The following is a 12,324-nucleotide window of genomic DNA, read 5'->3' as shown; positions in this document are numbered from 1 at the left end:
ATTAATTGGGGTCCCAGAGAAAGAAATGCCATTAAATGGGGGTCCGTAGCCCTAATGCATGTCAAACTGGGGGTCCTTAAAATTAAAATGGTTGAGAATCACTGCTAGAGCCATAAAAAAAATATCATCTTATGGGGGTCCCTGGAATATCTTTTCAAATGGGGGTCCGCAAGCTAATAAGTGTCAATTTGGGGGTCCTTGACATGAAAAAGTTTGAGAACCACTGTTCTAACTTACTTTCGAATTCGAAAACATGGCAGTTCTCAACAGGATAAATAATCACACACACATTTCCTAGCATGCACACATGGGTCTCTTCTCTTGTTGTGGCTTTCTCATTATTTAGTGATTCACAAAAATGCAATCATTGGTAATATACCACAAAAAAATAATAATACAAAAAATGTGCCATTGTGTGATGTCCAGAATGGAAACAAGGTTCCTCAGACGTCAACTGCAGTCACTGAGCCAGGACCGACTGTAACGTGTTCCTGGGTCCACACCCCCACCTTGTGGTTAGACATGAGACCCAAGAGACTCCTGTCACTGGCCACATCAACCCATGAAGACCTGAGAGGACCATTCTACAAATGTCTTCTAAATCCTAACAGTTTTCATTAAGACCGGGAAACTTCAATTCAATATAGCAGATATACAAGCTCATTGCTATGAGCTTGTAGATCTGCATTTTTTTTTTTAATCATGAAAATGTGTGCAAATCTTTGAATATATATATATATATTTAAAGCGAACATTTGTAACTTGAATCTTTACTTCTGGGGGATTCTACAAAATGTCTTCTAAATCCTAACAGTTTTTTGAAAAAAGTCATGTTGCAATAACATCAGTGGTTCTCAAACTGTTTCATGTCAAGGACCCACAAAATTATATGTATTTGGCCGCGGACCCCCATCTCAAAACATTCTGTTCCAGGGACCCCCAGAAGCAAAGATTTGTTCAAAAATAGAAGATCTACAAGCTCATAGCACGGCACGATGAGCTTGTACAGTATATCTGCTATTTCTGAATAGCTTAAGTATTAAATACGGCTAAAATCTCTAATCTAACCCTGGCGTAACAGTGTAATCAAAAATGTTTTTGAAAACGGCTTTTCTGCAAGCACCCAACATACGCACAGCTCGACACGTTGAGAGCTTGTAGATCGGCTACTTTCGAAACAGGCAACGTATTAAATAGGGCTCGATTAGCTAGACAGGCACACATATCACTCACATGCAATATCCATTTATAAGCCCCTGAGTAGGAGAAATAGACATTTATGTTTTGTTTTGATTTAGTACAATAATACGCAGGCTTTCTAGGTATTGAAACACTGTGATATAATCAGGCAGGCCCTTGGCACGATCATTAAAGTGTTGGGGGAAAAAATCACCAGCCGTCTATAAACACTTTTTTTCTTTTCTTCACTCAGCGGTGGAAAATCTGATTAGCTCCAAATACGTTACGTTTTTTTTTATCTGTTTCAATAATCTGCATTATGGAAGCATATCATCATGATTTGAGTCAGTCTCTGTAACCCCAAACATGCTTGTTTCCTGGCATATTGGCCTTTCTGTGAAAATTACCTTAGATTACAACGCTGGCAGTGGTGTAAAGTAACTGAGCATATTTTTTTGTTTTGAGGTACTTTTACTGTACTTGAGTATTTCTATTTTTCAATACTTCTACTCCACTACAATTATATTATCAGTTGGTATAATTATTGTATATGTTACAGTAGTTACAAATTACTTTGTAGATTATGATTATGATTAATATTATTATTACAAAACATACATTAACCAATTAAGCCATATTGTGTACTTAAAACCGATCGGATTGTGAGGTTGTAGATTGGCTATTTTCAAAAGATTGTCAAATTCTTTAAACTTTTGAAAAAACTTGTGAAAGGGATATTCTGTATAAGTCCTTTTTACTTTTGGTGCATTAAGTATATTTTGATGCCAATACTTTTTTGTGCTTTGACAAAAAATAGAACTTGTACTCCGGTGGAACTCGGAGTACTTGTTCCACCGCTGAACGCTGGTGTACCATGTTCCGTGCTATGGGTACTGTATGTCAAATGCAATGTGGGCCCGCCTGACGGCTAAACCAACCCAACAGGACCGTTCCTCCCTCACCAGATCTGCACTTTCATGTGACTGATGAGTCTGGAAGTCCACAAGATGGCCACTTAATCCACGCAGTTTGAGAAAATTAAGGGAACCCACTGTATAGCCTCGCAAGGAAGCATGACATCACACCAACTCACATCGCCGCAGCCCGATTGTTTCTAAATGTCAACGGTCACTTCCCATCGCCTCCGAGGGCCAGATGAGCTACTGTATATGTTTGTTGTCCCTCGGGAACAAAAGACGGCTTTGATTGGGGTGGCCTTATAGCGTCCCGAGCCGGTCTCATCTCATCCTGCTGGTATGCTGACTGACTACTCTTGCGGTCGGGCCTGTTTCAGTTCCCTTTTTACCCTGTTAGGGTTTTTGAGGTTGGAAAGAAAGCAAGGGAGAAAGTGAGAGAGATAGAGAGAGCTAGAAAGAGAGACAGAGAGAGAGAGAGAGAAGCAAAAGCCAGCTGCAGGGTGATTTTAATTCTTAACCCATTCAATCCGGGAAGACATCTCTGTCATTTTAGATTTATTTGGCTATTCAAAAATAGCAGATCTACAAGCACATAGCGCGGCACCGAGTGCCGCGCTACGAGCTTGTAGATCTGCTATTTTTGAAAAATCGTGAAAATCTGTGCATATATATTCTACAAATCTCTTCTAAATGCTAAGCGTTTTTTGAAAAAACCTACGTTGCTATATCAGTGGTTCCCAAACCTATTCATGTCAAGGACCCCCAAAACTATATGTATTTCGCCGCGGACCCCCATCTCAAAATATTTTGTTCCAGGGACCCCCCAGAAACAAAGACTTGAGTAAAAAATGTTCACTTTCAAAAAATATATTATGAAAAAAATATATATAAAATAGCAGCTCTACAAGCTCATAGCGCGGCACCGTTGTAGATCTGCTATTTTTGGATAGCCCTAAGTACAAAATATGGATAAAGTGGATATACGTTCCGGGTCTTAATGGGTTAAGTGTACCCACAGAACAACAACACACACATACTGTACATAGCGTTTACGTATAGAAGCCGTAGAGGAGAGCAGTTCTGGTTATGTAACGCAGCTAAAGCCCAGGGTCTCCATATCAAGTTCTTGATGTCAGGTGACGATGCCAAGAAAAACAGGCTACTGTTAGCAGAGCCTTAATTGAGGCCAGGCGGAGGCAGGCGGTGGGCAACATTACACAACGCGACGCCGGCCACCTCGGGCTGTACAAATACCACGTGGTGTTGGGGATCAGTCGGTTTTATATCCTCCGTAATGTGCAGTGCACACAAACACACTTAAACCGACTCTAACTAATGGGGAGGGGGGTCTTCGATAACCCCCCTGACGCTGATCCACAGGATATTACACGTCTGAGGGCCCCATCGAGCGCGTTAAGAAAAAGCTTTGTTTTCACAGGATTTGGAAACACCGACCGAGATTATCAGGGACCAAAGGCAGAGATTGACTCTGGAACGGGTTCAAATATTATATCACTGAAAAAAGACACATGTAACGCGATGGTAAACCCAGAGTTGGTTTCAAATGAAGGAGTAATGTAAGACTAGAGGCTGCAGGAGGCAGAGCGGTCTTCTGGGTTCACCGGTTCGATCCCGTCCTCGAGCAACAGACTAAACCTGCTCCCGATGAGCTGGTACCCTGCGTGGCTGCCTCCGCCCTCGGTGTGTGAATGGGTGAACGTGAGGCATACACTGTTAAAGGGGCATGAAACTCTAGGCCGATTTTGTCGTTTTCCTGTAAACCAATGGTTCTCAAATGTGGGTCCCTCAGGGTTCCTTGAGGGGTTCCTAATGGACCCTCACAGGTCTGTAACTCTGAGAGACTCTCAGAGAGTTATGGGGGTTCCTTGAAATTAAAACATTTGAGAACCACTGCTGTACGGGTTAAAAACTGCATAAAATGGTCAAAACATGGCTGGCTGACCTCATAGGTTTGTAAACAAAACACAGCAGATTTCCAGGTGGATATGTAGCATCTGGTGAGCCTACTGTACCTGCAGGCCCACCTGCAGTGGTAAACAGGAAGTCATTTGAACAAAACATCGGAAATGATGCTGACTTCTGGTTGTTTTGGGGGCTGTAAAGCCAAATGCTCTGTACGTAATGAATTAGTGGCTAGGCTTTTTTTCCCGTTTTCCTGCTTTGAAGTCTAAACACACATGCGCACACTAGGTATCCCACATACTACAGAAAGCATCACCCATACCCTGGGTGGGGTTGGCGTACTCCGGGCCTACTCTGTGTGGAGTCTGTTCTCCCCGTGTCCCCTAGGATAGTTAATACCCTCACAAAAACATGTAGTAATCCTGGTCGCTATATCGCCTCCCCCATGACAGCCGGGGCGCCTGATGGAGGGGAAGGGAACTGGTTGGAATAACGTGTTCCTTCCACGCGCTACGTCCAACCGGGGGAACTCCCCCCTGTCAGGTGACAAGAAGGTCAGTTAGTTGGCTCTCATGCATTGAAGGAGGCATGAGCTCGGCCATGGCCTCCCTAGGCTGTGGGGGGAGTGTAGCGCCCAGGATCACTTAGATAATTGGCACCGGATGAAAAAGGGTTACAAAAAAAAAAGAACAGAAAGCATAGCGCCGCTCTGTAAATTAATTCCATGTCATATGACGTGGGTTACAACTATAAACATGGACCGTGTACTATAAGGTGAACCTGCCATGTTTTGAATCCTTTTATAGTTTATAACCTGCACAGAAAAACAAACTACAAAATAGGCCTATACGGCTTCATGCCCCTTTAAGTGCTTTGAGTGGCGGGAGATTAGAAAAGCCCACTTACCCTCTGCTTAACCACTTAACCCTATACTGTATACTGTACTTAGTTAACTGGTGGCCCCCAGGGGGCAATACTTGGTCCGCTACTTTTTCCCCCCTCTACTCTACTACTGGTGGTGTGTTGCATCCAGACCGTACTACTCATATGCTGAGTTGGCGGTGCCCGGGATCAAACCCATAACCTTGTGGTTAAAATGCGAGAGCTCTACTGACTGAGCTATAGGGAGGATAGGATTAACAAGGTTAATTCCAGTCCATAGGAGGCCCACTTGTGGTTCAACCAGTGGGATGCATAGAACCGTGTCTACTGACTCTATGCTATTACTGTTTATCCCTCCTCTTTACATTCACACTAATGTTTTAATCATTGGTTCTCAAAGTGGGATCCCGGGAGCCCCCAGGGGTCCTTGGGGAGGCTCCAGGGGTCCCCAGCAAAATTATTGATAGTTTGAGAGTTTTGTTCCCCACTCTAGGAGTTAAGGTGGTCCGCGGCGTTAATCCGTACCAACGGTCCTTGACACTAAAAAGGTTTGAGAACCCCTTGTTTTATATGGCGAAAATGATCAAACAAAGTGCACACAACCAGCTACTGTCTGGAGCGGCGAGAGGCTGCATGGAGGATGACCTGACCGTTATTATATAGCGAGTCACTTTTATAAGTGTTTGTTTTTGGTTTGTTTTGGAGAGCGTGGACTTGTTTAGATGTTGGCGGTCCCTGAAGCTGATCCAGCCCTTCTTCAGAGACCAAAATAGCTCCCATCTGTTCCAACAGTACAGTGGATAGTGTGCGACAGACCAAAGTGTTTTCTACAGTGGAAAACGTTGTGGTTGACCCCAGGAGGGGTTGTTTTTCTGAGCTTCAAATCCCCCCCCCCCCCCCCCCCCGACACACACACACACTCTCTTCACAGTTACAGTAGCTGGTTATGGAGGGGGGGGGGGTTGTGTCTGGCAAAGTCTTTCAAACACTAATATGAAATACTGTACTGGTGACTTTCACCCAAAACATTGTTGTTGATCATATACGCAGTGGTGGAAAGTAACTAAGTACATTTACTGTACTGTACTTAAGTACAATTTTGAGGTATTTGTACTTTACTGGAGTATTTCCAATTGTCTATACTTTTACTTCTACTCCACTACATCTTAGAGGCAAATATTGTACTTTTACTCCACTACAATTTTTTGAAAACTTTAGTTACTAGTTACTTTTATACATTTCGGCCATTTGAAAATAGCAGATCTACAATCTCACAACGCGTCCCGATGCGACGCGTTGTGAGCTTGTAGATCTTTAGAGGTGGAAGAAGTTACTTAAGTAAAAGTAGCAATATCACAAATGTAGAAATACTAAAGTAAACTCATGTATTCAAAATACATGAGTAAAAGAACAAATGTATATTGGCATCAATAAAAATACAAACATCAAGTTTTCAAATGTACAATACAATACTATTTTAGAATAGCCAAAACAAGTAATTGGTTGATGTGTGTTTTGTAATAATAATGTAAATCTGCATAGTAGCTGTTAACTAAAGCCTGTCAAATAATTGACAGGCTTTAGTAGTGGAGTACAAGTAATAAGTAATGATAACAATAATCAAATAAAGTAAAAGTACCTCAAAATTGTGCTTAAGTATAGTACTTGAGAACTAGCACGTGGCGTTGAATGTAGAGCAAAACGTTAGCTGATGGGGAGCAGAGGGGAGTCAGGAAGGATTGCCTGTATAAACACTTTATCACAACGTTACCTTTAAGGCTTAAACATCCTAGCCCTGCATGTGTGCTCCATGTGTGTGTTGTTGATGCGTGTTTACCTTCACACATGCACGTCAATGTCAGCTCATTTTATACACACAAGACGGAAAACCGGATAAAAGTTATAAAGAGAGAGCGAGAGAGCTCTCTTTATTTAGGTATATTTCAATTGAATATAAATGTCTTACTTAGTTTTGATTGTTTTGATTTTACTAAGCAATGGCAATTTTTTACGTATGTTTCCCCTGCAATTAAAGAACTTTCTAATTTAAATAATTGAATTGAGGAGAGAGAAAAAGAGACAAAGAGAGAGAGACTCAGAGACAGATAGACAGATAGACAGAGACAGAGAAAGAGAGAGAGAGAGAGAGAGACAGACAGACAGACAGACAGACAGACAGACAGATACAGAGACAGAGAGACCTACTATGTAGATTCGTGGTTCCCTGGACAGGTCATGTAGGGCACATATGCAGCTATGGACTGGATCTGCCTCATGAACTCGTCTCCGATCCTGGCGTTGTCCTGGAACACATTCATCAGGCCATTCATCACTTTTTGTTTCTTTCATTTTTAATGCAAAAAAAATGACATATATACAATAAATACATATATAAATACAAAGGACATGACATAGATGGCACAGTCAGAGATAAGCCTAGCGCTATTCAATTGGACTCGGATTTATCGCTGACTGGGATGAAAAGTACGTTTTTTTTTTCTTCTTCTCTCTAGCCACTGATGTTCTGCCAAGTTTGTTGTAGGAATCCAGTAAGTCATTTTTCCAGAAGGCTTCAGGAATGTACCATGTTGCATACCAAGCAAAACCTCAATGAAACCATAGGCCATTATTTCTCCCCCCAGATCCTAATGGTGGCTTCAGAGTTTTAAAAACACGGTGCGGTTCCATGGCCGTCCTGTCGGGTTTCACTGCCATGGCCATTAACCCTTTAAGACCGAACGCATCCAGTGTGTCGTTTTAAGATTTTTTTTTGGGCTACTCAAAAATAGCAGATCTACAAGCTCATAGCGCGGCACCGAGTGCTGCGCTATGAACTTGTAGGTCTGCTATTTTTGAAAAATCTTGAAAAATGTGTGCAAATCTTTGAATATATATATATATTTTTTTAAAGCGAACATTTTTAACTCTGTTACAACTTCTGGGGGGTCCCTGGAACAAAATATTTTGAGATGGGGGGCCAAATACATACAATTTTTGAGAACCACTGATATTATACAGTAGCAACATACGTTTTTTTTTCAAAAAAAAAATACTGTTTAGAAGACATTTGTAGAATCCCACAGAAGCAAAGATTTGAGTCACAAATGTTCGCTTGAAAAAACTATTATATTCAAAGATCTGCACACATTTTCAAAGAAAATAGCAGATCTACAAGCTCATCTGCTATTTTTGAATAGCCAAAGAAAACTAAAAATGAGTTGACACACAGATGCGTTCCCGGCTAGAATGGGTTAATGAGCTTTCAGACAGAATTCCTTTTTCTGTTTTTCTATTTATAATATCAATGAGGCCGAAGGACAGACTTAGACATTCCAGTTGAGAGCAAAGCATGAATTATGGTGATTAAATGTTGGACCCGGCTTCTCACTGTGTCATGTAATTCTTCTCTATATAAAAAAAAACATTAAAACAAATATGAATGGTGCAGCCACACAGCGATTTAAAACCTTGATTTCTGGGAAATAAAATATTTGTAATTTATGACTGGAATATGTTATTATGCATGTAATGTCACAGATGGCAGCTAATATGAGGAAATGCATGATTGGGACTTTATGTTTGAAATGTTCCTTTCTCTAATTTGTCAGCTACTTGGGTGACTTGCCCCTAAATCCCTGTCTTTCACCAAAAGGATTAATGCCATTTTTCACTGTAATTTTAATCATAACCGGTGTGTTAAACCACAGCTGTGGGCCTTCATATGTTCTACTGATAAATAATGGAGAGCCTAGAAAGACCGTGGAGAGGTGAAGAGGCTTAATCTCATCTGTCATTGTGGAATTAGGTGAATATCTCACTAGCTTTTAAAGAGTAAGCCCTTGGTGACAGAGTTCCCTTCCTGCTCCCATTCAGCAGTCAATTCAGCTGTTCAACAGTAGCTCATGATATTGTTTTTTTTTTTTTAAAGAATAATTGAAAGTGAAATACCTCATGCATGTCATAGGCAAAGTCCCCTAAAAACACAAAACCATGTGGATTAGAACAGTGGTTCTCAACATGGGGTCGTTGTGGAACCACTAAGAGGTCAGAGAAGGGGTTCCACAGTTAAATGACTGATAGTTAACCTTCACCATTATTCCATGTACAAGTAAATACAACTACAGAACATACAAGAATGTCAGAGTTTCACTGTTATCTCCATATACCGTACAACACATGGATAGACAGTAAAGGAATTCAGGACCAAATCATGTCAATTGATTTGGTCGGGTCGCTCCGGATAAGAGGGTCTAATAGCGTCTTCTAAACGCCTAAATATTATTAAATGTAATCAAAATAATGTTAAATGAAAGTTCTTAGAATGGGGCCTCAAAAATAAGAGAAAAAGATTGAGAATAAGTGGATAAAAAAGTATAAGAACATTTAAAATATAATTGTAATCATACATTAATGTTCTTAAAGCCCATCCAAATTTTTTTTTTCTTCTATCGATTAGTCACCCCATGGAGACTTGAATTCATGGATATTTTGTTTGTTTTTGTCGCATTCCTAAGCCAATAATTTGATGACCAGCGGACCGGTAGGCAGTGGTTCAAGTTCAAGTTTATTATGTCCCAAACTGGGCAATTTGTTACAGCAGATGATTCCGGTAGGAGACACAAAGGAGACTCTTTGTGTCTCCTACAGGAATCGCTGCCGGTCATCAAATGATTGGCTTAGGAATGCGACAAAAACTAAAAATATCCATGAATTCAAGTCTCCATGGGGTGACAAATCGATAGAAAATAAAGTCATTTTGGGGGTGAACTATCCCTTTAAATGCTATCAAATCCTTGAAAAATAAAACGATTGAGGATAACTGGATTAGAATATAAAAATATGCAATAAACTGCATGCAACACACATACAGAAATGTGCTACCAGTGTGTCTCCATGCAGTACCTATGTGTAGGATGGCGTCGTACAGGCCCAGCTGGGTCTCTTTCTGCAGTCGGGCCAGAGACTGAGGGTTCTCGTTGCCCAGGTCGCCGTAGAGGGCGAACTTGGGGCTGAAGCTCGTGCTCTCATTCAGCGCGCTGAAGGCAAACACATCACTCCAGCCAAGGTCACTACCACAGTGGTACACTGCAAATCACACACACAATACAAGGAAGTTTGTTAGTTGGTTAGTTTAACCCATTAAGACAGGGAACGCATCTGTGTGACCACTTTAACTATTATGTTATACTTTGGCTATGCAAAAAGAGCAGATATACAAGCAGATATATCATAGCGCGGCACGGAGCTATGAGCTTGTAGATCTGCTATTTTTGAAAAATCGTGAACATTGTGCAAATCTTTGAATATATATTTTTTTTTTTAAAGCGATTTGTTTTCACTCAAATCTTTGCTCCTGGGGGTCCCTGAACAACATATTTTGAGATGGGGGTCCGCGGCCAAATACATATAATTTTGGGGGTCCTTGACATGAAACAGTTTGAGAACCACTGATTATAGCAACATAAGTTTGTTCAATTTGTTATGATTTTTCAAAAATAGCAGATCTGACAAGTCTATGGAAAACGTCATATGGAAAACGCAGTGGTTCGCAGTGGTTCTCAAAGTGGGGTCCCAGTTAAAACATTTTTTAAAAAGCGTTAACCCTACTGTATATAAATCAGCTACTGCATTTGAAACATTTTAACAACACAAATCTTGCATGGGGGGTCCCTGCTGGCACAAAATATGTTCAGATGGTGGTCTGACATGAAAATGTTTAAGAACCACTGATATATAACCCAACCGTACTGTAGGCGGCGCCAGGTTTGAGGCCAGTGAGCGTCACCCTGTGGATGTACATGGTCCTCTTTTCCGACCCCGAGTCGACAAACAGAGTAGCGTTGCCCTTGGCGGTGATGTCGAACAGACCACCTCCCCACAAGCCAAACTCCACCGTGCTCTCTGCCTTATCGAAGGTAGTCCAGGTGACCTCCATAGCAGCTGGTATCCCTGGAGAGGGGGGGGGGGTAAAAAAAAGACCCAATTATTCAGTGCGTGAGACAGACTGATCAAACGGCTCCACTGGATCCTCTTACGAATGCACTTATGTAAGCCGAGAGAAAGTTCACCAAAAAAAGCAGCTGATGTTGCCTAAGAGAGGTGCCTTTGATCTGGCCTTTGGCAGGATGCAGCAATCCTTAGTTAAGCCGAGTATTGGCGAGATGCTCATTCTATCTAGATGCCAAGAGACAGTGTATTATTACCATATGTTTAACCTTGGTAAAGACAGAGAATCCACTTAGGTACTGTAACTTCTAATATCTGATGGTGTAATAGCTGTGTGTGAGCAAATCTCACCTCAGCAAGTTGCAGAGCCAGAGTCAGATTATTGCACTTTCTGAAAACATTTATTCACTCAGATAACTGACTGTATGATAACTTGTTTAAACTTTTAATTGTAACACAAGTGGCTGAAGAGCTCAGATCAACATAGGGCTACAACTATCGATTATTCTCTTAGCGATTATTCTATCGTTTACTTTTCGATCAATCGAATAATCAAGAAACGTGATTTACATGCATTTTTTACACTTTTTATAAATCAACGAATCGATTAACCACTTAGGCATTATTTAAGATTTCATCACACAATGGTGTCATGCAAAAGTAGTGAAATTAGCACATCTACATGCTCACAACGTGTCACAATGCATCGTGTTGTGAGCTTGTAGATTGTACATCTACAATAATGTTGGTGTCGTAATGGCTGATTTTACACTTGGTTGCATGCTGAAGATAGCAGATCTACAAGCTCACAAGCATGAGCTTGTAGATCTGCTATTTTCAGAGTGCAACACCCGAGCGCAACCAAACATAAAATTACTTGTCTTTTATTTCTACTGGATCTCTTCTCCACTCGTCCCTCACTTACATGTTATTCTAGTTTTTATTTGTTGATGACACGGTCAATAAATTTAGTCTTAGTTTTAGTCAACATAGCTTAGTTTTTATTTTGTTTTTATTTAGTTTTCGTCAGTGAAAAAAGGTAGTCGACGAACATTTTTCGTCATAGTTTTAGTCAACGAAATTAACACTGGATCAAAGACCTACCTGGATAGGACAGGTGGACCTGCTCTGGCTGAGTCCAGATGGGGGAGGCAGGGGTAGGGGTACTAGGGGCACCCAGTACAAACAGGGGTGCAAACAGGCTCAGTGCCGCAGCATAGAGAGGCAGCATCTTAACACTGTGGACAACACAAGAGCACAGTCCTGTTAAGAAGAAGAAGCGTACAGTAGAAGAACACACACACACAGAAAACAAACAACTCACTTCTGTTTTTAAGTCACATGATTTTTAAAAGCAATCTCATCTACTATCACATGATATCGACTTCATAAAAAGTGGATGAGTGGACTCTGTCCCCGTTTAGATGGCGTTAAGCTTTCCCTGGGCAGGTGTATATCAATAAAACAGTCAGGACGA

At 41.1% G+C, this 12,324-nt stretch overlaps 1 protein-coding gene across 1 annotated transcript in view; it reads right to left on the bottom strand.

The window, feature by feature from the left end:
* The window catches only part of acp7 (acid phosphatase 7, tartrate resistant (putative)), a 37,555-nt gene that overhangs the window by 22,621 nt on the left and 2,610 nt on the right, over nt 1-12,324 (bottom strand). The window contains exons 2-6 of the mRNA XM_084043916.1: nt 11,952-12,085; nt 10,650-10,850; nt 9,804-9,986; nt 8,850-8,875; nt 7,107-7,204 (exon numbers count right to left, since the gene is read on the bottom strand). Coding sequence (XP_083900042.1) covers nt 7,107-7,204; nt 8,850-8,875; nt 9,804-9,986; nt 10,650-10,850; nt 11,952-12,078 — 635 coding nt within the window. The 5' untranslated portion in view covers nt 12,079-12,085. The remainder of the gene's footprint in view (nt 1-7,106; nt 7,205-8,849; nt 8,876-9,803; nt 9,987-10,649; nt 10,851-11,951; nt 12,086-12,324) is intronic.

This window comes from Gymnoscopelus microlampas, assembly GCF_963454915.1.
Source record: "Gymnoscopelus microlampas genome assembly, chromosome: 20".
NCBI classification, from domain to species: Eukaryota; Metazoa; Chordata; class Actinopteri; order Myctophiformes; family Myctophidae; genus Gymnoscopelus; species Gymnoscopelus microlampas.
The sequence above is the reverse complement of the archived record's forward strand: the minus strand, read 5'-3'. Positions and strand labels throughout refer to the sequence as shown.